The 25,924-nt window shown below is 39.6% G+C and overlaps 1 protein-coding gene across 1 annotated transcript; it reads left to right on the top strand.

Annotated features, from left to right (window-relative positions):
• Positions 1 to 19: 19 nt before the first annotated feature.
• Positions 20 to 25,924, top strand: Dars2 (aspartyl-tRNA synthetase 2, mitochondrial). Its single transcript, XM_090340408.1, has 17 exons — positions 20 to 635; positions 1,429 to 1,528; positions 3,695 to 3,761; positions 7,034 to 7,135; positions 7,546 to 7,641; positions 9,580 to 9,703; positions 10,507 to 10,553; positions 11,515 to 11,621; positions 13,108 to 13,177; positions 15,722 to 15,901; positions 17,992 to 18,099; positions 18,194 to 18,256; positions 19,086 to 19,238; positions 20,839 to 21,057; positions 21,450 to 21,560; positions 24,388 to 24,463; positions 25,654 to 25,924. The coding sequence occupies exons 1-17, from the start codon at positions 509 to 511 to the stop codon at positions 25,866 to 25,868; spliced, it is 1,965 nt and encodes a 654-aa protein (XP_090196534.1). The 5' UTR covers positions 20 to 508; the 3' UTR covers positions 25,869 to 25,924.

The raw sequence follows: 25,924 nt of genomic DNA, 5'->3' as shown, positions 1-25,924 counted from the left end.
AACTGATGCGAAGCGTTCCTTCAAATTTCCGCCCGTAGTAAGCATGGCGGCGGCATCTTTGCTCTGATTGGGCGAATGCCTTTACTCTACTCTCGGGCGCAAGCGGGTCGCCAGAATTCCACCAGCCGCGAGTGTGCGAGTTCTGGGCCCCTGGTGTTGCAGATCCGCTCCTCTTCGTCTTCCAGAACCCGACTTGGGCCGCCAGGTTCGGAAGGCCTGGCAGCGAGACGGTTCCTCGTGGCTGTCTGGTTCTGCCGGCGTGAACCTTGGAGCACGCGCGGGGCCGTGGGGTCGCGCCGGAGCCGCGGTCTGTAGTCCTCTCCGCACCGTGTGACAGAAGTGGGAGCGGATGCACCCGGCGCGGGAAGGGCCTGCTGCTCTCCATTCGCCCAGGAAGAGGCTTGAACTCGAATGTGCTGCCGAGGTCCGGACCTGAGAGCCGGCCCCTGTCCCGCCCCGGCAGCGTGGGCTCCGCAGTGAGGTGTGACTCGCGGTTAAGGGACTCGACATGTTTTTCCGTGCGTGGTTAAGTCAGCTGTCCAGGGCTGTGTCCAGGCCCGTGGGAAGGAGCACGCCGCTCATCCGCGGTTGTCTAGCCCGAAGACTGGCGCTGAGCTCGCAGAAGAGAACCCCAGGTGAAAACAGCCCAGACCTTCTCTGCAGTGCTCCCCCGGTCTAACCCGGAGAGCCTTGGGAATAACAAATCCCCTTTTTAAAACTTCTTCTTGTGATTGTCAAGGTGATGTACGGAAAGGTTACGGTTATTTACGTGCATTCTTTAAAAGCCGGGCGCCGCTGGCTCACGTCTGTGATCCTGGCTACTCAGGAGGATGAGATGTGAGGATCTCGGTTCAAAGCCAGCCCGGGACCGAAAGTCCATGAGACTCTTATCTCTAGTTAACCACCAGAAGTGGAGCTATGGCTCAAAATGGTAAAGTGCTAGCCTTAACCTGGGACAGCGCCAGATCCAGTGTTCAAGTCCCACCACTGACCAAAAAAAAGTACATTTCTTAATATTACCCCAATTGCTCTCCCAGTTTTTCCTCATTCGTTTTAAATTCCTTATAATGCAGGGCTTTTCTTCCTCCTTGAACAACAACAACAACAAAGAGCCACATAGATAAGATACTCTACATTTAGTTGGTACCATTAATAAGCCTAAAACATGCTTTCACACTTGCTGGATTTTTAGTGTCCAAGTGATTATACACTAGGTTTGTACTAATACTAAGCTGTTATTCCACCATCATTCCCGAATTCCTTAAGAGTGAAAGAAATTGGATTCCATGGTCTGGCCCATTCTTTATAACCTCCATTGACCTGAAATGCCCCAGATATAGTAATTTGAGAATCTATTTGTGAACAATCTTCAGGTAATACATTCTTTAATCTTGCCTCTTAAACTTTTTTTTTTCTCTTTTTTAAAAGACTTAAGTAGCTTTGTTTCTCGGACCAACACTTGTGGAGAATTGGGTTCTTCTCACTTAGGTCAAGAAGTCACCTTATGCGGATGGATTCAGTACCGCAGGTAAATTGAAGCACACAGTTTAAGAATTCGTAGTGATTGTTTCCCAAGACATTTCCAAACCCTTAGTAATTTTTAAATAGTAGGAAGAATAAAAAGCTTTTCAACCCCTGCAAGAGACTGAATAGTCAGTGAGTTTTTAGCCCTGTTTTTGTTTAGAACGATCCAAATAATATAACTTCCAGTGAATACTAGTAGTATCTATTGAATTGGATAGTAATGTTTCTTGATCCAACAGTGAGCTAAAGTGACCCTGGGCTAACCTTGAAGATATCTTATGTCAATCCTAGTACCATAAAAACAAACCACCCAACATCTGATAAGCCAGTTGTGAACTATTTTAGTCTAAATTTAGGAAGAGTAAAGCCTAAAAAAAATGAACAGTTTATTCTTGGACTGTGCACTGTTGTGCATCACTCTATTCTAGATCAAATCTGAATAAGACATTAATTCATACTGAAAAAATACAAAAATACATGAATTATGTGACCTTAAAGCACATATCCATGTGGGTAGATATTCTTATCCATACATAGATGTCTTTGTCTCCTGCATTCTGTACCTCCTTCTAGTACTAAAGGCAGTATGAGAAATATAGACAATACTAAGCTGTTGGGATTTCTTACATGTTTTATGGTTTATGAAGCTGTTAGTCAATGGGACTCATAGAAATTTTTATATTGTAGCCCCCCTTTTTTTAAGAAAAAGTACTATATTGTTGTATTTCAGAAACAACCAATCAGATGTTTCTGATATGTTATTTTCTTTGGATCTTACTCTGTAAAAGTTACTAGATTTAATAAATGTTACTTATAAAGACAAATAACATATTAAAAATTTTAGAGGGGCCAGGAGTTTGGCCTAGTGGTAGAGTGCTTACCTATTAGGCATGAAGGCCCTGGTTTGAGTCCTCTGTAACACATACATAGAAAAAGGCCAGAAGTGGTTTTGAAGCTTCAGTGGTAGACTCTAGCCTTGAGAAAGTACAAGGACAGTGCTCAGGCCCTGAGCTCAAGCCCAGGACTGGCAAAAAAAAAAAAATTACACCAGGGTGTGGTGGCTCACATCTGTAATCTTAGCTACTCAGGAGGCTGAGATCTGAGGATCATGGTTCAAAGCCAGCCCATGCAACGTGAGATTCTTTACGCCAATTAATCGCTAGAAAACAGGAAATGGAGCTGTGGCTCCAGAGATAGGACAGTAGCCTTGAGCTGAAGAGCTCAGGGACAGTGACCAGACCTATTGTTCAAGCCCCAGGACCCACCAGGAAAAAAAAAAGAAAAAGAAAAAATAAGTCATCTGTGAAAGATGAGTTATATAAGTGGCCAGTGATAATTAAAATTGAAAAAGCAATTTTATGGAAGAACATATGTAAGCTGTAATCTCAATCTCACCTACTTGGGAGGCTGAGGCAAAAGGGTGGCAAGTTCAAAGCCAACTGCAGAAAAATTGTCTCAAAGAAAAAGACACCAGGAGTTCAAATCTACAATCCTGGCTACTCTAGAAGGTAAGATCTGAGGATCAAGGTTCAAAGCCAGTCCATACAGACAAATCCAAGTGACTGTTATCTTCACCTAACCAGCAAAAGGCCAGACTGGAGGCATGGCTCAGATATAGAACAATTAACAAAGTTTAAGGCCATGAGTTCAAGCCCCAGTACCAACACAACAAAGATATAGAATGTTTGAATGTACCTAATGGAATGTATGTAATTGTCTTTTCTTTGTTTATTTGTCCATTGTGGGGCTTGAGCTCTGGGCCCAGGCATTGTCCCTGAGCTCTTCAGCTGAAGGCTAATGCTCTACCAGTTGAGCCACAGCACCACTTCCGGTTTTCTGGTGGTTAATTGGAGATAAGACTTTAGTGACAGGGCTAGGCTGGTTTTGAATTGTTTTGTTTTTTTAATGAAAGATATTGCACAGAATTTTTTTTGCTTTTTGTCAGTCCCGGTACTTGAATTCAGGACCTACACACAGTCCCTGAGCTTCTTTTGCTCAAGGTTAGCACTCTACCACATGAGCCACATTTCCACTTCCATCTTTTTCTATTTATGTGACCTAGCACTTCATGAGTGCTAGGCAAATAGTCTACCACCTAGCTACATTCCCAGCTCTGCTTAAATTTTTGGCTCAGCAACAATCCTGAAATACTCTTTTTTTCATTAATCAGGCAGAACATCTTTGTAGTCCTCAGAGATTTCCACGGTCTGGTTCAAGTTATCATCCCTGAGGATGAGGTAATAAAAAATTTCCTACTATGCAACTCCTTTTTACAACTACCTAAAAAATATATTTTTAAATTCCTGCAGTTATCTAAAAGTGGATTTAATAATAGGGATAGGGTAAGTTAAGCTGTTCGATAAGTATGTTTGAGGGTTTGTTTGTTTGGCAGTCTTATGTATCTTGAGCTGGTTTGGAACTCACTGCATATCCCAGACTGTACTCAAACTTGTGATGCTCCTGCCTCAGCATCCTCACCAACACACCTCAGCTTGTCGTTCTCAATATAGAAGTTTAGTGTTAATGCATACTGAAAACTATAAAAAAAAGAAAGAAACCATGCCTGACAAACCGAAAAAAATTATGTGCAGTTTATATAAGACTAATTTTACTAATATCTAAAAGACTACTAAAAATGAGTGAACAGCCAGTAGATTTATGAACCTAGAATATGAGCATAAAAGTTACAAAAAAGTTGCCAGGTATGGTGTGTGTATAGCAAGCAATAATCCCAGCACTTAGGCAGAAGCAGGAGGGTTATAAGTTCTCATTTGAACTTTAAAACAAGACCTTTCACTCTTAAAAAGAAATTACGGCAAAGAAAATACTCAAAATATGTACCTAAAAAATATACAATCAAATTCAGCTAGAGAAATGTGATCTGAAACTACTATAATTGCTTTGTTGTTGTTGTTGTTAGAAGATAGCACACTGTATTTTGGGGAAAGGGGAACTCTGTATTCCTGGAAGAAATACAAATTGTTACTAGCAGTATAAAGAACAATTTAATGATATCAAGTTACAATTTCAGGAAGTATGGCCTGAGTGGTAGAGTGACAGTCATGAGCAACACAGCTGAGTAATTCTAAAAAAGCCCTGAGTTCAAGCCTCAGTAGGAGCAAAAAGTATATTTAATATGTGATATAATATAACAATAATTATATTATGCAAGTATACTATATTAATATTATATAATATATCTAACATAATGTGGGATACTTGCATAAATCTTTTCATTCTACTTATGAAAAATTATCTTATACCTATACTTACAGGGATGAAAAATTATATATAGGCAAGTATATTCTTTCCAAGATTACTTTCAATAGAAAAAAAAATGGAAACAATGTAGGTAACCTTTAATAAGAGTATAGTTTTAAGGGGCCAGGAGTTTGGCCTAGTGGTAGAGTGCTTGCCTAACATGCACTAGGACCTAGTTCAATTCCTTGGTGCCACATACGTAGAAAAAAGCCAGGAGTGGTGCTGAGGCTTAAGTGGTAGAGCTCTAGCCTTGAGAAAGCTCAAAAACGGTGCTTAGGCCCTGAGTACAAGCCTAAGACTGGGGAAAAAAAAAAAAAGAATACAGTTTTAAAAGAAAAAATAATGTACAGGGCCAGGAATGTGGCCTATTGATAAGAATGCTTGCCTAGCATGTATGAAGCCCTGGATTCAATTCGTTGGTAGCACATACACAGAAAAAGCCAGAAGTGATGCTGTGGCTCAAGTGGCAGAATGCTAGCCCTGAGCAAAAAGTGACCAAGGACAATGCTCAGGCATTGAGTCAGTCTTGAGTTTAAGCCCCAGAACTGGCAGGAGGGTGGGGAAAGGGAGGGAGAGAGAGAAAGAGAAAGAGACCTTGTGGTAGAGTGCTTGCCTAGCATGCACAAAGCCCTGGGTTCAATTCTTCAGTGCCACATACACAGAAAAAGCTGGAAGAGGTGCTACAGCTCCAGTGGTAGAGTGCTAGCCTTGAGAAAGCTCAACGAGAGTTCCTAGGCCCTGAGTTCAAGCTCCAGGACTGGCAAAAATAAATAAATAAAAATAATGTACACCTATACAGTATGATACTTTGGTCAGCCATACAAAAAAGAAACTTTAATTATGAAAGGAAAATACAAGGTACACACATACACATACACACGGAAAAAGGATCTCTGGAAGGATACCTAACTATCTGGTAGCAGAATGTTCCTAAGAAGGGGAACTGAAGAATTAAAGACAAGATAGAAGGAAAATTTTTCTCTCTATTTTTCTTTTTTTTTTTATTTTTTTTTTATTTTTTTTTCTCTTTTTTTTTTTTCTCTCTATTTTTCTGTACTTGGAATTTTGAGCTAGAGGAAGGGCAATGTTCATTTCTCTTGTAACTTTTTCAAATGATTATATGCCCAGAAAAAAAAGCTATTAATTACCCAGCCTTTTAAGCATTTGAAATAAGAGCAATACACTCTTTAAAAGATGAAGATTCAGGGACTGGAAATGTGACTTATTCGTGCTTGCCTAGTGTGCATGAAGTCCTGGGTTTGATTTCTCAGCACCACAGGAAAGGCTGGAAGTGGCTCTGTGACTCAAATGATAGCGTGCTAAACCTTGAGCAAAAGAAGCTAAGGGACAGTGCCCAGGCTCTGAGTTCAAGCCCCAGGACTGGTGAGCAAGTTCCAGGCCCTGAGGTCAAACCTCTTTTTTCATTGGGCAGAAAAAAAAAAAGTAAAGACCCAGAGAAGAACCTCTCCTAATTTTGTGACATCCTTTCACTGTACATCATTATTGCTGTTGTGTTTAACCTAGACTAATCCCATAAAAGTTTTGTGTGACTTGTTTGCGTCAATAATTATTTGTTATTATCACTATTACTTTTGCAATTATTATCCTTACATAGTTGTACAAAGAATAGTAATTTTTTGTGTGTTAGTACTAGGGTTTGAATTCAGAGCCTTGCTTGGCTTTTTCAATCAAGGCTGGTACTCTACCACTTGAGCCACGTCTCCACTTCTGACTTTTTGCTGGTTAATTGGAAATCAGTCTTTCAGATTTGTCTGCTACGACTGTCTTTGAACCACAGTCCTCAGATCTTAACCTCCTGAGTAGTTAGGATTACAGGCATAAGCCACCAGCATACAGCTCCCTTCATTTTGTGTTAAGGAAGGGTTTTTTAAATTCTTAACTGAAACTGAGTGTTGTATAGTGCACATCTATAATCCTAGTACCCAGGAAGGTAAAGCAGGAGAACATGAGTTTGAGGCCAGTCTGCATTATATAGCAAGACTCTGTCTCAGAGGAAAGATCAGGAAAAAGAAAGAAGACTCATAATAGATAACTTCACTTGCCACATTACCTGTTATCAAATGGGGGATGAAATTTAACAAGTTCTGTTAAATAACAATAACTGAACTCCAATATTGTGGCAGATAAGCTCTAACTACTAATGTTTTTCTAAATCATAGACTTTGAGTTACTGAAGGATCCTGTAAAAGTTCATTTGACTCTTGGAACCATTTTTCTTATTCTACAGTCATCTGCCTCTGTGAAGAAGATTTTATGTGAAGCCCCTTTAGAATCCGTGGTGAAAGTGTCTGGGACTGTCATTTCTCGACCTCCAGGACAAGAGAATCCAGTTAGTAGTTAGAAATTGTATAAATGTTTTATTTGTATCCTTTTGTAATGTCTGCATATATTCAGGCAATATAGGTTGAGTACCTGTTGGATATTGGGTGCTAAGGCTAAGTGAGCCTATAAATCTGTATTACAAACATACCCATGTAATATACACCCTAAGACATTTGATGTTGAGAAATGCATGGTGTATCTTGCTGATTTCTGAGTTTATCAGCCACAGATCCACATAGGATGTTTATGCTTTATTTAAAAAAAAATAAAAAGATCCACAATTTTTATACCATATTACGCACCATAGCATCTATACCAATTTGTATATGTAAATAAATATCTGTATTTTACAATGTGCATTGCATATGGGTCCTGAGAGTTATTTCTAAAATGAATGTTTTCTGTTTTTTCTCCAAGAAAATGCCAACTGGTGAAATTGAAATAAAAGTTAAAACAGCCGAGCTCCTGAATGCCTGCAAGAAGCTGCCATTTGAAATGAAAGACTTTGTGAAGGTGCTCTCTTCTTTTACCATGTAGAAAATGATAAAGATGGTATTTCCAGAATTCCTTAAAGACAAAGTTTAACTTCTATAGAATTAAACATTTGTCACAGATGTAGCCTGAATTGTTTTATTCTACAATTTCTTGATGAATTCTTCCAAAACAGTGACAATTGATTAAGCAGCTGAGTACAAACACAAGTCAGGTGCTGGCTGCTCTCACCTGTAATCTTAAGTTCTCAGGAAATACACCCTTGAGGATCATAGTTCAAAACCAGTCCAGGCAGAAAAGTCTGCAAGACTTCATCTCCAGTTAAATCAGGTTGAAATGTGGTCTTTTTAAGACTTGACAGATTGTATTATTCAAGGCTTTTTGTTGCTGTTGTCTTAAAGAAATCTGTCCAAAGCTTGGAAAGTGCTAATAGCACAGGGTATCCTGTGCTTATTATAGATCTTTTTTTTTTTTCCAGTCCTGGGTTTGGGCTCAGGGCTTGAGCACTGTCCCTGGAGTTTCTCAAAGCTAGGGCTCTACCACTTGAACCACAGCACCACTTCTGGCTTTTTGCTATGTATGTGGCACCAAGGAATCGAACCCAGGTCTTCGTGTATGCTAGGCAGGTACTCTACCACTAGGCCAAACTTCCGGCCCCTCCTGTGCTTATTATATTTTAACTTCAACTTGATTTCTCAAGCATATAAATAGAATTATAATTATTCATAGTAAATAAATATAAAGTATATAAATAGAAATGCTGTGGTTTAGGATGTTCTTTACAAAACGCATCACTGAGTACATATGCCTCAATGATTGTCAAATTGTCGCTATTTATCAAATTATTTACATAGCCACTTGTTTTCATATTTAAGTCCCAAGTACTTACAAAAAGCAAAGTAATCACAGAATTGACCTTACTATTGAAAAGAAAATGCACAAAAGAAACAAAAGAAGGTATTTCTTACGTTGTTGTTTTTAATAACAAAGAAATGAGCCATTCCAGGGAAAAATGTTTTGTTTTTTCCCCTAAGTTCCCAGCACAAAGAAGGTTGCTGTGATTTGCAGCTTTAAAAATACTAAGACACACTATATTCCTTGTAGTAAAACAGTCAAGGTCCCATCCGCCATCCCTTGCATTCCCCACACTTGTGGTGAATGTCTCATTCAGGTGATAAAACTGTAGCTATCTCTTCCTGAGGTGTATCTCCTTTTCTTTTTAATTTTTTTTCTTTTTTTTTTTGGTCAATCATGAGGCTTAAACTCTGGGCCTGGGCACTGTCCCTAAGCTCTTCAGCTCAAGGCTAGTGCTCTACCACTTGAGCCACAGTGCCATTTCCAATTTATTGATGGTTAATTGGAGGTAAGAGTCTCATGACTTCTGTATCCTGGCTGGCTTTAAATGTGATCCTCAGATCTCAGCTTCCTGAATAGAATTGAGGGCTAAGAATGTAGCTCAGTGATAGAGCACTTACCTAGACTGGATTTAAGCCCCAGCACTACTCTGTTCCACTCAAAAAAAAAAAAAAAAAAAAAAATGTGTAGGGGGCTGGGAGTGTTTGGGAATGTAGCCTAGTGGTAGAGTGCTCTCCTTGCATGCACGAAGTCCTGGGTTCTATTCCTTCCTACCACATACATAGAAAAAGCTGGAAGTGGCACTGTAGCCCAAGTGGCAGAGAGCTAGCCTTGAGCATAAAGTGTCCAAGGACAGAGCCCAGGCCCTGAGTTCAAGCCCCATGACTGGCCAAAAAAAAAAAAAAAAAAAAAAAAAAAAAATATATATATATATATATATATATATATATATATATATATATATATATGGTGTAGGAATTAAGGATGCCAGTGTTTAAACAAATGGGAACTACCATGCCAGTAGGCAATTTGATGATGAAATTTAAGGCAGAGTTTTCTGTTTAAAGACAATACCTTTCTAACAAACATCTCTGATTGGTTTAGAAAACAGAGGCTCTTCGTTTGCAGTATCGCTACTTGGATTTGCGCAGTTCTCAAATGCAGTACAATCTGCGACTGAGATCTGAGGTGGTTATGAAAATGCGGGAGTATCTCTGTAATCTGCATGGTAAGGAAAAAATGGAATATGCTGTTACTATAACATGCCATGTTTTATTCACCAGCTTCATTTTATATACTCCTTTATACCCTTGGGTGAGATGTTTCTAGAAATCTGGAATATTCTCAGTGCATAAAGTTGTTTCTGAAGGTTAATTTCCAAGTGTTTTGTTCTAGAGCATAATTCAGGAACAGGCTCTTGGTGCTCACAAATATGTGATTTAGAAATCATCATCATTAAGGAAAAATCATCAGTGGTCAGGAAGCATAGAGCTCAGCTCTCAAATTACTCAAAATGTGCCCATACTGTAAACACAGTAGATCTGAGCATCCATACTTAAAACTACATGGAGGAGGCTGCATTATATCACAGAAATTAGTGTTATAGGCTACCCTCCTAAGCTCAGCCGGGTTTACAAGTGTGCGTTTCTAGCCAAGTTTGCTTAATTCTCTATTATGCTTCTACATCATTTATTAGGAGTTCAGAAATTTCTGATGACTTTAACAACACCTTAAACACACTTGGATTTTTTTCCTGCTTGATTTGTTTCAGTAATTAGCAGAACATTTGAAACACCAGACACTTCAGTAAACAAATCATTAAATACTTTGGACTATTTCGTGTCAGAAGTATCATCTTATGAACACAATGGGATTTTATGAAAAATTTCAGGTTTCCTGGATCTATAAAAACCAGCATCAGTAAGCAGTAGCCCAAATTCCTAGTTAAATGGGAGCTTCTGATTTGTGTGCCATACTGTAAACATTATTTGAGAAATTCCTATGTGTAAAATTCTGTTGTCTCTTTTTTAGGATTTGTAGATATAGAAACCCCAACATTGTTTAAGAGGACCCCAGGGGTATGTATATTCTTTGAGCCATTTTATTACTAATCATATTGTCAGTAATACAACTGATTTTATATTTGCTTTACTTATTTATTTGGTGTTACTTATTGCCTGAACATTGTAATTTGTGTTTTCTGAAGAATTGGAAAAAAATTATATAGGATCATCTTTTAAATTGGAAGCTTTTACTCCTAATGAATTTTCTTTCCTTTAGGGTTTATAGATGCAAATCACAATGAATTGGTTACTTAAAACTCTTGTCAGCCAGGCATCTGACTCACACCTGTAATCCTAGCTACCCAGGAGGCTAAGATCCTATCCTTGAGCAATAAAGAGCTCAGGGACAGCACCTAGGTCCTGAGTTCAAGCCTCATGACTGACAAAAACAAAAAAATTCCAACATACAATTTTTTTTAAATAAAGTGTATTGGCTGGGAGTGTGCCCTAATGGTAGAGTGCTTACCTAGCATGCATGAAACCCTGAGTTCTATTCCTTGGTACCACATACACAGAAGAGGTGGGAAGTGGTGCTATAACTCAAGTGGTAGAGTGCTAGCCTTGAGCAGAAGCTCAGGGACAGTGCCAGGCCCTGAGTTCAAGCCCCAGCACTGGAAAGAAAGAAAGAGAGAGAGAGAGAGAGAGAGAGAGAGAGAGAGAGAGAGAGGGAGGGAGGGAGGGAGGGAGGGAGGGAGGGAGGGAGGGAGGGAGGGAGGGAGGGAGGAAAGGAAGGAAGGAAGGAAGGAAGGAAGGAAGGAAGGAAGGAAAAGAAAGAAAGAAAGGAAGAAAGGAAGGAAGAAAGAAAGTGTATTATATGTGAACTATTTAGGGACTAAAATGAGAAATTACCTCTGTCATTGTGAAAACACTGCTCTTATATTTCCTTCAAGAAATTAATTTCTTTGCTTGTTTCTGAACTGAATTATACCTTCAGCTGATTTGATTTTTTTTAGTTAATTCTCTTTTTCTTTAAAAGGGTGCCAAAGAGTTTTTAGTGCCATCCAGGGAGCCTGGAAAGTTTTATTCTCTTCCTCAGAGTCCTCAACAATTCAAGCAGCTCCTGATGGTTGGCGGTTTAGACAGGTGAAGTATTGCTTTGTTTTTAATGCTATTAGGTGTCAGAAAAGGAAAGGAAAAGAAAGAAGGGAGGAAGGAAAACCATTGTCTAATCTCAAGAGAAGGTTAGAAAATTTATATAAATTCAGAAAGTACTTACACCTTAACTGCTAATAGTCATCCTTTATGAGATGTATTTAAAGTGTATTTTGAGAGGAAGGATTGTGGCTTAGCTGGAGGCTGCCTACCTTGTAAGCATGGGTCCTTTAGTTCAAGCTCCAGTACCAGTAAAAATGATAACTTTTTCACAAAAATGTTTATTATGAGAGAGAATGAAAACTTGTTGCTACTAGATATAGCAAGGGATTTTTTTAAAAAGGAAAGAGGAGGTTCTGCTTTCAAGGAGTTAATGAAACTAGTAAAGCAGAGTAGGATAGTGAGTAAAAAATGAAATAACTCAAGATGTGAGTGTTTTGGAAAATACAAGAAGAATTGTGAATTAGACCTTCAAAGTAAGGGCTCTGTTGCAGCAGGTAAAGGTAAGTTGGAATGGCATAACATGGAAGGCTCAGTTGTACTCAAAATCAGCATTTCAATTTGACTAATAAAAAATAGTATATATAAGTGTGGAAGAATTTGGTTCAAGTGATAGAGCACCTGCCAAGCAAGCATGAGGCCCTGAGTTCAATCTCTGTAGTACTGAAAAATATATGTATAAGAAAAGAAGCATGGATTGATTTGCACACTAATCTCATCTAAATATCCAAATATGTCAGAGTCTATTTTGAAAACATGGGCTGGGAGCATGGCCTAGTGGTAGAGTGCTTGGCTAGCATGCATAAAAACCCTGGGTTCAGGGGCCGGGAGTTTGGCCTAGTGGTTAAAGTGCTTGCCTAGCATGCATGAAGACCCACGTTCGATTCCTTGGTACCACATACATAGAAAAAAGCCAGAAGTGGTGCTGAGGCTCAAGTGGTAGAGCTCTACCCTTGAGAAAGTCCAAGGACAGTGCTCAGGCCCTGAGCTCAAGCCCAGGACTGGCAAAAAAAAAACCCCCAAACAAACAAACGAAAAAAAACCCTGGTTCAATTCCCTGGTACCACATACACAGATAAAGCCAAAAGAGGCGCTGTGGCTCAGGTGGTAGAGCACTAGCCAAAGACAGTGCTCAGGCCCTAAGCCCAAACGCCAGGAGTAGAAAAAAAAAAGAAGAGTAATGCTAGGAGGGGGGCCTAACGGTAAGAATACTTGCCTTGAGGAAAGCCCAAGGACAGTGCCCAGGCCCTGAGTTCAAGCCCCAGGACTGCCCCCCCCCCCAAAAAAAAGAGTAGCTTCTCAACAAGGGTCAGCCCTATATATGATAAGATTAAAACATTATGAAAAATGGCTTTTTGGCTCTTTTTGGTATCACTGTGAATTTATTCCATCACCTTTATTACTGGCAACTTTGAGAAAGGTGCGTCATTAGTCTCAGGATTCAGTTAATGCTCTTTTTTTTTTTTTTCAATTTCAGGTATTTTCAAGTTGCTCGGTGTTACCGAGATGAAGGCTCAAAACCAGACAGACAGCCTGAGTTTACTCAGGTATAGAGCAATAGTTATTTCTCCTTTACAAATTGAAGTGTACTAGAACCAAGTATTTTCTTTCAAGTCCAAGGAAATCATTTTACATACTTTTCATTATATTTACCAATCAGATAATTGATGGGCACTCAATTCAATTTTTAGTTGTTTCTCTATTTCCTTTTCATAAGGAAAGTAGTAACCAACAGAGAAATACCAGAGATCCCTAATGTTTTAAAACGATATGGTAAGCTTTTGTACATTAAAAATCAATATCCCTTCTATGACATACAAACCGATAGCCTAATTTTGATGAAGTTCTAAATACTAAGTCCCTGAGAATGTAATTAGAGATTCCCTCCTTGAACAATTGTTTGTTAAACTTGTCATTTAAAATATGATGTAAACATAAGCCATATAATTAATGATTGTTGTTCTTAAGGTACTATGTTATCTCTCATCACTTCTACTGTCCCTTGGTTATCTCATATTGTTACACTATCTCACTTTGTTACCTGATATATCGGATATATTTGTATTTGGTTATTTGAAATTGGATAGGGAACGGGGGAAAACAAGATGAGGGGTGGGGGAGGGGGGAAGGGAAATGGGGACCAAGACATGTGAAAGGGTATCAATGTATGGGAATTAATGCACCATTTATCTGGCAAATATCATGTTGTAAGGTTTGCCGAAAGGAAACTCCACTCAGTTCAGGAGAAGAGGGTTTATTGCATGAGGAAAGAGCAGACTCCTGCCGTCCAAGATGGAGTCTGGGGAGCAAGAGAGCTTAGGGCCGGAAGTGAGTGATTGTATAGGGGGAGGGGTATAGAAACAGCGGAAACGGATGTGATCTCAGAAGATGGGGAAATGCCTCAGTGGGGACCTCCCACTACCCCCAGGCATGCCAGCTGCCAGGGTGACAGGTGCTGGGCGGGGATTTCCAGGGTACAGTGGGAAAGAGCCAAGGGAAGAAGTAATTTCTTCCAGTCGGACCTAACACATGTAACCCTTCTATTAATTACAATAAAAAATATATTAAAAAAATCAATATCCTGAGTCCAGGAGTGTGGCCTAGTGGTACAGTGCTTGCCCAGCATGCACAAAGCCCTCGGTTCAATTTCTCCATACCACATATACAGAAAAAGACAGATATAGTGCTGTGGCACAAGTAGTAGAGTGCCAACCTTGAGGAAGCCCAAGGACAGTGCCCAGGCCCTGAGTTCAAGCCCCAAACTGGCAAAAAAAAAAAAATCAATATCCTAACACCACACATATGCACACACACACACACACACACACACACACACAGAGCAGAACAGTAAGTTTGTATATTGATATTTTTGTGGACATTGTGATTTGGTTTCTGTGTGATAGCATTAGTAAGTGTGATGAAATAATTAGAGTTGGATACGTGGAAATAGAATTAGAAGAGAATGGCTGGGGTTAGGATAGGTGGCGGAGAATAATGATGGAAGACATGATACTGACCAAAATGCATTGTTCTCATAAACTAATATGTTAAAATTGAAATCCCTTTGTACTACATATAGATCATTTTTCAAAATAAATTGGGCCAGGGGCTGTGAGTTTGGCCTGGTGCTAGAGTGCTTTCCTAGCATGCAGGAAGATCCAGGTTTGATTCCTCGGTTACCACCTACACAGCAAAGGCTGGAAGTGGTGCTGTGGCTCAAGTGGTAGCTGGCCTTGAGAAAGCCCAAGGACAGTGCACAGGCTTTGAGTTCAAACCACAGGACTAGCATAAATAAATAAATAAATAAATAAATAAATAAATAAAGAGGCTGAGATCTGATATCACAGTTTAAAGCCAGCCTAGGTAGGAAAGTCCATGAAACTCCCTCTAATAGACTACTCAGAAAAAAACAGAAAAGGCTCAAGTGGAGAGCGTTCACTTTGAGCAAAAGAAACTCAAGGACAGTACTCGGGCCCTAAATTCAAGCCACAGGACCAGCACAAAAATAAAAATAAATTTAAGCCAGGTGCTGATGGTTCATACCTGTAAACTAGCTACTCAGAAGCCTGATATCTAAGGGTGGTGGTTGAAAGCCAGCCCCAGCAGGAAAGTTTGTAAGACTTATCCCCAATTAACCACCAAAAAAACTGGAAGTGGAGCTGTGTTTCAAATTGTAGAGCATCATCTTTGAGCAAAAAAGCTAAAGGACAGTGCCCAGGCCCTAACTTCAAGCCCCAGTACTGACAAAAATAATATAAAATAAACATACATATAAATGTGCATATATACATATACATACACATATGTATATATGTACTTTGGAGTTGGGCATCCCAGGAATCAACTATAACTTTGCTACTTGCTGAGTGCAGACATGCCAGCAAGTTTCTTAGACTCTGTCATGAAGTAACTGGGAACTAAACCAATTGTTGTACGGTAGGCATTAGCACAGTTCCTGACATAAAACAGGTGCATAATAAAATGTATACTTTTTCTGTGTATTTAGTATTTATGAGCAGAAGACTATGATATCTGAAAATATGCATATGTTGACTATTCAAGTTATTTTCTGTGTGTATTTTTGGTTTCAGATTGACATAGAGATGTCTTTTGTGGACCAGATGGGGATCCAGAGTTTGATTGAAGGTTTGCTCCACTATTCATGGCCCAACGATAAAGAGCCTGTGGTCATTCCTTTTCCTTCCATGACTTTTGCTGAGGCATTAAGCAGTTATGGGACTGATAAACCAGATACTCGCTTTGGGATGAAGGTACTCTTCATTTTTTCAGGACCCTGCTCCGAAGTCTTGTGGTATGTGTAGTCCTGGGGCTTGAACTCAGGGTCTGAGTGCTGTCCCTGAGATTTATGTACTCAAGACTAGTGCTCTACCACTTTGAGCCACAGTTCCACTTCTGATTTTTTTATTGGTTAATTAGTGATAAGAGTCCTATACCCTAGCTGACTTAGAATGGAGATCTTCAGATCTCAGCCTCCTTTATAGCTAGGATTACAAGTGGGAGCCATTGCCGTGGGCACGAAAGTCTTTTCAATCATTTTGATGATTTTTTTTTTTTTGACAGTCCTGGCCTTGAGCTTAAGGCCTGAGCACTGTCCTTGGACTTTCTCAAGGCTAGAGCTCTAGCACTTGAGCCTCAGCACCACTTCGGCTTCTTCTATATAGAACTACTGAGGAATTGAACCCCTGTCTTCATGCATTCTAGGCAAGCACTCTACCACTAAGCTAAATTCCCAGCCAAACTGGGTGAAATTTATAAGTGTTATACAAGATTGGATCATGCTTTTGTTGTTACCTTAGATTGATACCCTTGTTGCCTAAGCTGTAGTGAAAAAGAACAGAGTACATTAACCGTTTTTTGTTTTTTGTTTCTTGGGGTTTTTTTTGCCAGTCCCAGGCGTGAGCACTGTCCTTGGGCTTTCTCAAGGCTAGAGCTCTATCACTTGAACCACAGCACCATTTCCAGCTTTTTTTTCTTCTTCTGTGTATGTGGTACCAAGGAATTGAATCCAAGTCTTTGTGCATGCTAGGCAAGCACTCTACCACTCCCGGCACATGCTTTTCTTTTTTGCTATTATGTTCCAAAACCCACTCCCCAAAACAGGATTCTTGCTTTAAAAGCTGTATTGCTGCACTTTTATGCACACGGATGATTATTTCTAAGAAAAAAGAAAACTTTTTCTTTAAATATCTTAAGCCAAAATAGTCCTTGAAAGGCAGATAATTAAAAGTTACTCATTTTCCTTAGTCTATAAAGAGCTCAAACTTATGAACAGATTTATTTTTATTATTAATACCTGTGTGTATTTAAAGGCAAAGGTAGTATTTCCATTACAACACTTATAGTCATTTGCTATTACAGAGCAATATCCCTTAGTAAAATTCTTCCTCTCAGAAAGCTTACTGCATATTCTCTAAAAATTGAATTTTCCCAGGTCTATAGTCAGTACTCAGTTCTTTAGGATGAAAAATAATATACACAAAATGATAACTACTCATAGCTAACAGTGTAAATACTCCTTGTTTTGTTGGGCCAAAAATTCAAGCCTGTAATTCTAACTACCAAGAAAGTTGAGATTCAGTGAATCAAAGTTCAAAGCCAGCCAAAGCAGAAAAGTCTATAAGATTCCATCTCCAAAAATAACCAGTAAAAACCAGAACTGGAAGTCTGGGTCAAGTAGCAGAGTTCAAACTGAGCAATCAAGTCAAGCAAATCTAAGGCCCTGAGTTCAAACTCTACTCTATACAGTACATACATACTTCTTGTTTCTTCATTTGTAATACAGAGTAGTGGTTCTTTGTTTTGTTTTGTGATATTACTGGGTCTGAACTCAGGACCTCCAGCTCTTGCTTGACTTTTCCACTCAAAGCTACAACTAATATTTGAATCACACCTTGACTTTCAGCTTTTTGCTGGTTAATTGAAGCTAAGATATTATCCCCAGATTTGTCTGCCCAGACTGTCTTTGAATTAGGATTCTCAAGTCTCAGCTGCCTGAGTAGCCAGGATAGTGGTTCTTAAATCAGACTGCCTGGGTTCAATCTTGGCTTTGCTCCTTCCTTGCTGTATTATCTGGGATGACTTAATTCCTTATCCATGCCTCCCATTTTCTCATTTAGAAATGAGAATAATAAGAGTGTCAACCTCACACTCTTGATGTGCAGATGAGATGAAGGTATATAGAATACTAGTCATGATGCTCAACCAATGGGAAATAGTCTATGAATGGACTCTGTAAATGTTAACTTACCAAGATCTACTTCTTTAAAACCAAATTTGTAAAATGTTTTGAGATAAAAATGACTTTATGCTTAGTCACCCCTTCATATTTCCCATTTTCCAGATTGTAGATGTCAGCAGTGTGTTCAGAAAGACAGATATAAGATTTTTTCAAGATACACTCAGCAAGCCCCAGGGAACTGTCAAAGCTATCTGTGTCCGTGAAGGAGTAGTAAGTGAATCGTGATTCTATTTTCTCTAGCATCATGTTTTCAGTGTGCTTATGAAGCTGAGTATAATATTGTAACTTTGATTTCCTTTTGCAGAAGTACTTAAAAAGGAAAGACATTGACTCCATTAAACAGTTTGCAGCTGACCAATTTAATCAGGTAAGGAATTAAAGCAGTATTTTTCCGCTCTTAGGAATTCTATATTTTTAATAATAATTACATAAGCTCTTAGTTTCAGGGATCTTGTTATGTCAGATCATGCATGTGCTTTCTGTCTTCTTTTTATTGTTCTGGATAATACTAGGGATCTAACCCATGGCCCCCAGCTTGCTGGGAAAGTGCTATAACACTTAAATCACATCAGCAGCACACATTCTGCTTCTGAAAAGCATAAGCACACCCTTGACAAAGAAAATTGCTGATGGGGCTTGAAAACCTCTAGGTTTTTCTGAGTATGTGGTATTGCAGAATCGAACCCAGGACTTCATGCATGCTAGGCGAGCACTCTACCATTAGGTCCAGGACCAAGAAATTTTTGAAAAATGAGAAATAATTTCACTTAAACAATGTGATTATGGAATTATAACCCTTTGTATAATGACCATAATATATGAACTTTTTTTTGTGTGTGTGGGTCATAGGGCTTGAACTGGCCTGGGTGCTGTCTCTGAGCTCTTCAGCTCAAGGCAACTACCCTACCCTTGGGCCAAGCCCCACTTCCTGTTTTCTAGAGGTTAATTGGAGATAAGAGTATAAGAGTCTCAGGTCCTTTTGTCCCTGAGCCATTCAGCTCAAGGCTATCTCCCTACCCTTGAGCCAAGCCCCACTCCCACTTCCTGTTTTCTAGAGGTTACTTGGAGATACGAGTCTCAGGTCCTTTTGTGCCCAAGCCGGCTTAGAGCCTTGATCCTCAGATCTCCACCTCCTGAGTAGCTAGGATTACAAGTGTGAGCCACCACGCCCAGCTGAACAAACTTTTTTATTACAGCAAATCCTACCTATATTCCTAAAAGCCAATAAAAACTGGAATTCACCAGTTGCTAAACTCATAAAAGAGGATCAAAGCTTGGAATTAATCAGACTAATGGAGATTCAAGAGGAAGATATAGTCCTACTAACTGCTGGAGAGCACAAGAAAGCGGTAAGAAAAATTACTTCCCAGTATATGTGATATTGACACTCTCTCCTCTATTTGTATACATACATATTTGTGTACAAGTGAGATCAAGAGTACATTTCTTTTTGGACAGTGTCACCTTTCTCTCACTCTCTCCCAGTTTTCTCTCCTATCCCACCCACAAGTTGTACAGTTCACTTTCAGTACACTGTCTGGTGAGTACCACTGCTGCATTTGTTCATCATTCCTCCATTTCGGTGCCCCCCACAATCTTCCCAAACAAACCAGACAAAAAAGAAAACAAAATAACTAGGGAAAAAACCTTGTTTCCATTTCTGAATATCACGCAGTACTTTTTAATGCACTGTATTAAATAAAATGGAGTTTTGCCATACACCAGTAGTCACACTTGTAAATTCCAGATACTCAGGAGATAGACTTTAATGATTGAGGTTGGTGGTCAGCCAAGACACAAATTCTATGAGAATCTGATTAACCAATGGAGAGCCAGGCGGGAGGCATGACTTAAGTGGTAGGCTACTAGCCATGAGCAAAGCAAGCTGAGAGTATGAGGCCCAGAGTTCCATCACTAGAACTGGAAAACAAAACAAGAAAAACACTGGAGTCTTTTCTTGTTAGCCACAAGTCTCCATTGGAATTACACAGATTAGGAACTCTGTAGAGGTGACTGTGCATTTCAAGGTTTTGCTAGCGAAGGAAATTTTGTAGTTGGAAATCTTGTTTGTAAGGCACTTTTTTTTTCTTTTTTTATATTTTTTATTGTAATTAATAAAAGGGTTACATGATATTTGCCATATAGAAGGTGCATTAATTCACATACATTGATACCCTTTCACATGTCTTGGTACCCTTTACCCTCCCCCAAGGCACTCTTAAACACATGGTGAGACACTGCAAAATGTTGGAGGGTTACTTGTCACAGACATCCCTAGGTATGATCAGGTCCCCAGGAAGAGCAACTATAGTTGGAAAACTTACTCGTAGTAACATAGCTAGTAGGTAGAGGAATTAGATTTCTAGCCCGCAATTCTGTGAAACTAGAACTAAGAAACTTGAAGAGATAGGCAGGGTTGGTATAGACATGGGATAAATCATGGAAGGGGTAATAACAGTAATCAAATGTAATGTACTAATTAACTGACATGTTAAATGGATACTCCTTTTGTACTGCTACTTAAAATTTTTTTTTAATTATAAGGAAATCTTAAATATTTACTAAAAAAGTATGGCTATGGCTCAGAATCAGTCTTTTCTCTGAAAACATTTGGATAAACTATGTTAGGACAGAGTAGAAACAAAAATACTATAAAACGGACTATTCCTACCCTCTACCTCCTTTCAGGGCCTCATGAAAATTATTTGATATGACCTGTACAGTCTCACAGACTCAAGGCAGCCTTTTCAGATCAGTGATACAGAAAGAGTTCATGAAGTGTTTCAGAATATCCATAGAGCTATGCTCTTTGCTGAAACAAGAATAAAAACTGCCATTGAACTGGCTGAGATATAATAGAATAGTCTGCTTCAGAATCTAGGTTATCTGGTGTTGTCTTAGCCTTCTCTATCAAAAAGTCAATTTAATGTTAGTATCTTCTGTTTGCAGTGCTCTTTGTTGGGAAAATTACGACTGCAGTGCGCTGACCTTCTGGAGACGAAAGGGGTGGTACTCCGTGACCCAGCACAGTTCTCTTTCCTGTGGGTAGTGGACTTCCCGCTCTTCCTTCCAAAGGAGGAAAGTCCCACAGAGCTGGAGTCAGCGCACCACCCATTCACTGCTCCCCACCCCAGTGACATTCACCTCCTGTACACTGAGCCAGAAAAGGTACCATTAGCTATTGGTCCTAGGGCTAGGAATGTGGCGTAGTGCTAGAGTGCTTTCCTAGCATGCATGAAGCCCTGGGTTTGATTCCTCTGTACCACAAAAACAGAAAAGGCCGCAGTGGCACTCTTTGGCTTGAGCGGTAGAATGCTAGCCTTGAGGAAAAGAAGCTCAGGGACAGTGACCAGGACCTGAGTTCAGGCTCCAGGACTGGCAGTCAGTGAATCAATAGAGAACATGTACCTCAAAATGGTCAGAGTTCACCATCTGAAAATACATAAGGACCAAGCACTCTAAGTAGTTATAACATCTTCTAAGTAGTTATAACATCTTCAGCCTATAGGTCAGAACACCAGAAATTCTCTCTAATACAGGGGCTCTATGAATTCTTCTAGGTGCGTAGCCAACACTACGATTTGGTTTTAAATGGCAGTGAGATAGGAGGTGGGTCTATCCGAATTCACGATGCACAACTGCAGCAGTACATCCTGGAAACATTATTAAAGGTAATGTCTTCTGAGCAGGCTTTATTAATTTATCCCAGTAGTTGTGAGTTTTATTAAACATTTGTTAGTATTTATTATGAAAGGAGAAGTTGTTAGATACAAAATAATGTCACCTTTCCTTGCTACCTTTAGGACTTACAGAAGTAAATGATTATAATAGCTGCTTATTACCCCTTACTATGTGCCAAGGACTGTTTAAGTACTATATATGCATTCATGTATTTAATCCTCACAGTTACTTTATGAGGTAGATACCCTTATTCTATTCATTTTAAAAATGTCATACTGGGGCAGATTATTTAGCTTGCCCCAAACCATACAATACAGAAGCAAGCAGAGGCAGGTATTAAAGGGTGGCTCTTGAGCTCTTTTCTAACCACTGTACTGATCCAAAAAAAAAAGTCATTTGTGTGGTAAAGATGTAACTCAGTGTTAGAACATTTGCCTCGTATGTTTAAAGGCCTTATGGAAGGAAGAAAAAAAGTCATTTTCAAGGACTAATATTAGAAAAGGAGAGGTGTTGCTGTTGCTATAGTTATTGTTTGGATAAATGGTTGATTTGGGATTTTCTGAGAGACGTTGTACCTATAGCTCAAGCTGGCTTTGAACTTGTGATCCTCTTGTTCAGCCTTCTGAACGTTGGGATTTTATGTATATACCACTACACCCAGCCAAGAAAGGTTTCAAAAGATCTCATATTAGTTCATAGATACACTTTAGGTGTGTTTAAGGTAGTGGTAGATATAGGTGATAAGAGAGTAGGACAGTTAGAATTTTAAGAAGAATAACTTATATAGATACAGACCTAAGAATTCACATATCACTGATGTAGAAGACAGCGAGAATCAATTTAACAAAATATTTCAAGGATCTGGTCCTGAAAAATTACTTTTGATGCTGAGTTCAATTCCAAGTACAAGTACCACTGGAAAAAAAAAAGAAAACTAGGTGCTGGTGTCTTCTACTCATGAGGCTGAGATATGAGGATCACCATACAGTGAAAACCCAGATTGGGCAGGAAAGTCTATGACTTCTCTCTCCAGTTAACTATCCCATAACTGGAAGTGAAGCTGTGGCTGTGGCTTCAAGTGATAAAGCACTAGCTGTGAGCAAAAAAGCTCAGACAATGTCCAAGCCCTGAGTTCAAGCCCCCAGACCCCCCCCCCAAAAAAAAAACCCAAGTGTTAACTAACACGTGAAATAAAAAACCTTTCATGGGAGAGCAGATTTGGAGAACTGAAAGCAGCAACGACACCTCCTTAGGCCTTAAGCATCTGTGACCTTTTCTCCTGCATACCTTTTTCATTGCATTCATTGTTAGCTTTTCTAAGTCTAAGAATACACAGCTTCTGCTATATCCCATCACCTTAAGGTTCTCAACTCTGCTGCACATTAGAACAGTATCACTTAAGTGTTTAAAAAAATAATTAAAATCATCCAGGTACTGGTGGCTCAGACCTGTAATTACAGCTAGTCAGGAGACTGAAATCTTAGGATCACAGTTCAAAGCCAGCCTGGGCAGGAAAAATCCATTCAACTCTTATAACCAGAAAACCAGAAGTGGACCTGTGGCCTAAGGTGGTAGAACATTAGCCTTGGGCAAAATAAGTCAGGGACAGCACCCAGGTCCTGGTCCTAAGTTCAAGCACCACCATGACTGACCAAAAAAAAGAAAAAACCACCTCTGCATCAGTGGCTCACACATGACAGTCACAGTTCAAAACTAGATAGGAAGAAAAATCCATGAGACTCTTATCTCCAGTTAACTAATAAAAACCTGCAAATAGAGCCATGCCTCACATGCTAGAGTACCAGCCTTGAGTGAAAAAGCCAAGAAACAGTGCTCACATCCTGAAATCAACCCCAGTGTCAACACACACACACACACACACACCCATCTCACTATTTTTGAAAATTCATTAGACCCTCTGTAAGTAAAAAGCTCTGCCACGGAGGAGTTTGGCATCTGTTAAAGCTGCCCACTGAACTCTGACCTGAAATCTAGAGAACTGTTTTTGGACATACATCCACCTTTTTTTTTTTTTTTTTTGCCAGTCCTGGGCTTGGGCTCAGGGCCTGAGCACTGTCCTTGGACTTTCTCAAGGCTAGAGCTCTACCACTTGAGCCTCAGCACCACTTCTGGCTTTTTTCTATGTATGTGGTACATACATAGAATCGAACCCGGGTCTTCATGATGCTAGGCAAGCACTTTAACCACCAGGCCAAACTCCTGGCCACCTTTTTTTTTTTTTTAGGATTTTGTTTTTTCGCATGAGCCACCTCACCCAGCTCCAAGTTTTTCATTTTTGTATGTCCTAGTGTTGGGACTTGAACTCAAGGTTAAACTCTCAATTTTTTTTTATTTATTTTTTTTTTTGGTCGGTCATGGGACTAACTCTGGGCCTCAGCACTCTCCCTGTACTGTTCAGCTCAAGTCCACTGCCCTACTCTTTGAGCCACAGTGCCACTTCTGGTTTTCTGGTGATTAATTAGAAATAAGCATCTTATGGACTTTTAGTGCCTCACTGGCTTTGAACCTTGATCCTCAGATCTCAGCCTCCCAAGTAGCTAGGATTACAAGCATGAACAACTGGGCTTCACACAAAACTTTTTATCAAGGCTGGTGCTCTCTACTTGAGCTACACCTCGAGTTCTGGTTTTTTGCTTTATTGGTTAAGGTCTCTGAGATTTGTCTGCCTAGACTGGCTTCAAACAGTATCTGTCACCAGTATTTTTTTTTAAACTCACCTTTGTTACCTATTAGTTCCTAAGAACTTACTATACACCTTAAATCTGTATTTAAATGAAGTATCTTTTTTAATTTTAGGAAGATGTGAAATTGCTCTCCCATCTGCTTCAGGCTTTAGATTATGGAGCACCCCCTCATGGAGGGATTGCCTTAGGTAAGCATCTATCATTTTATAACTAAATTTCATTCTATACCATTGCAGTCTGACACTCAGATGGAGAAAGGGTCTAGGCACTGTCCTTCAGCTTATTCAACGCTAGCACTCTCCCACTTGAACCACAGCTCCACTTCAGGCTAGACCACCTTTGAACTAAAGATCCTCATATCTCAGCATCCTTAGTAGCTAGGATTATAGGCATGAGGCACCAGCGCCCGGAGTGCTTTTTTTTTTTTTTAATTTAACTTGTAGGTGCTTAAGCCAAAGCTAAAGTATTCATTTCAAACCCCCAGCATTCACAGTTAAAACTCAGATCTTCCTAGACATAGTTTGAACAGTGAAATGCAGCTTCATAACATTCAGATTGCATGCCAATAGTAATGTGCCAATCAATGTCCTTCCGGTTACCTTGCTTACTATTATGTCCCAATAGAAGTAATTTAAAAAAAAAAAAATGTTGGTGGGGCCGGGAGTTTGGCATAGTGGTAGAGTGCTTGCCTCACACACACGAAGACCAGGGTTTGATTCCTTGGTACCATATACATAGGAAAAAAAAAAAAATGCTGGAAGTGGTGCCAAGACTCAAGTGATAGGTAAAGCACTAGCCTTGAGAAAGTCTAAGGACAGTGCTCAGACCCTGAGGTCAAGCCCCAGTACTGGCAAAAAAATAAAAAATGAAAAAGCATGTTTTGTTTGGCTTTTTATGAGTTTTTCAGGAGGGTTTTCGGGTTGTTTTTTTTTTATGGCCTCCTATGTGCTAAACAAATGTTCTGCCACTCTGCTACACCCCAGACCTCTTGTCTTAAGGCCCTTAGTAAGCCCATGGCATGGCAACATCAGTCTGGAATACTTTTCCAGAATGCTATCAACAAGAACTTTTCAAATTCTGTAAAAATTTTCTAAAAAGACTTGGTTATACCTTATCATTCATGTTATTCAAAAGGTCTTTTAAGGGCTGAGGATGTGGCTCAGCATAGGCCACTTACTTTCCATGCATGGAATCTAGGTTCGATCGCCAAGTTCATAGGAATTGTCTACGAGGTTTATTTTGGCAGTAGGTGGATTGAACTCATGGGCAAGCACTCTCTATTTGAACCATTTTGCCAGCCTTGTCTACAGCTTACAGAAAAACTAACATTTCCAAACTTAGGTTGCTGTGTATTTGTTAACTTTTGTTTTATTCACAGGGTTGGACAGACTTATGTGTCTCATCACTGGAGCACCAAGTATCAGAGATGTCATAGCCTTCCCCAAATCCTTTAGGGGACGTGACCTTATGAGCAGTGCCCCAGATTCTGTCCCACGAGAGGAACTAAAGCCCTATCATATCCAGGTATCCTGGCCAACAGTTACAGAAACAGAAATGGATTCATTGAATCAGTCACACCAACAAAAATGTTGAACTTTGTCATCTTCCCTTTGCCAAGAACTCAGATCCAGATAGACCTTGGATCTTCA

Source organism: Megascapheus bottae, chromosome 10 (assembly GCF_031878675.1).
Source record: "Megascapheus bottae isolate mThoBot1 chromosome 10, mThoBot2.hap1, whole genome shotgun sequence".
Classification (NCBI taxonomy): Eukaryota; Metazoa; Chordata; class Mammalia; order Rodentia; family Geomyidae; genus Megascapheus; species Megascapheus bottae.
This window is presented reverse-complemented; position numbering and strand designations above follow the sequence as displayed.

Excerpts from the sequence above, each read along its gene's own strand:
- Dars2 (XM_090340408.1), top strand. The coding sequence starts at position 509 with ATGTTTTTCCGTGCGTGGTTAAGTCAGCTGTCCAGGGCTGTGTCCAGG. Across the intron at positions 1,529-3,694 it reads GGATGGATTCAGTACCGCAG|GCAGAACATCTTTGTAGTCC; the intron begins GTAAATTGAAGC and ends TTCATTAATCAG. Across the intron at positions 7,642-9,579 it reads AAATGAAAGACTTTGTGAAG|AAAACAGAGGCTCTTCGTTT; the intron begins GTGCTCTCTTCT and ends TGATTGGTTTAG.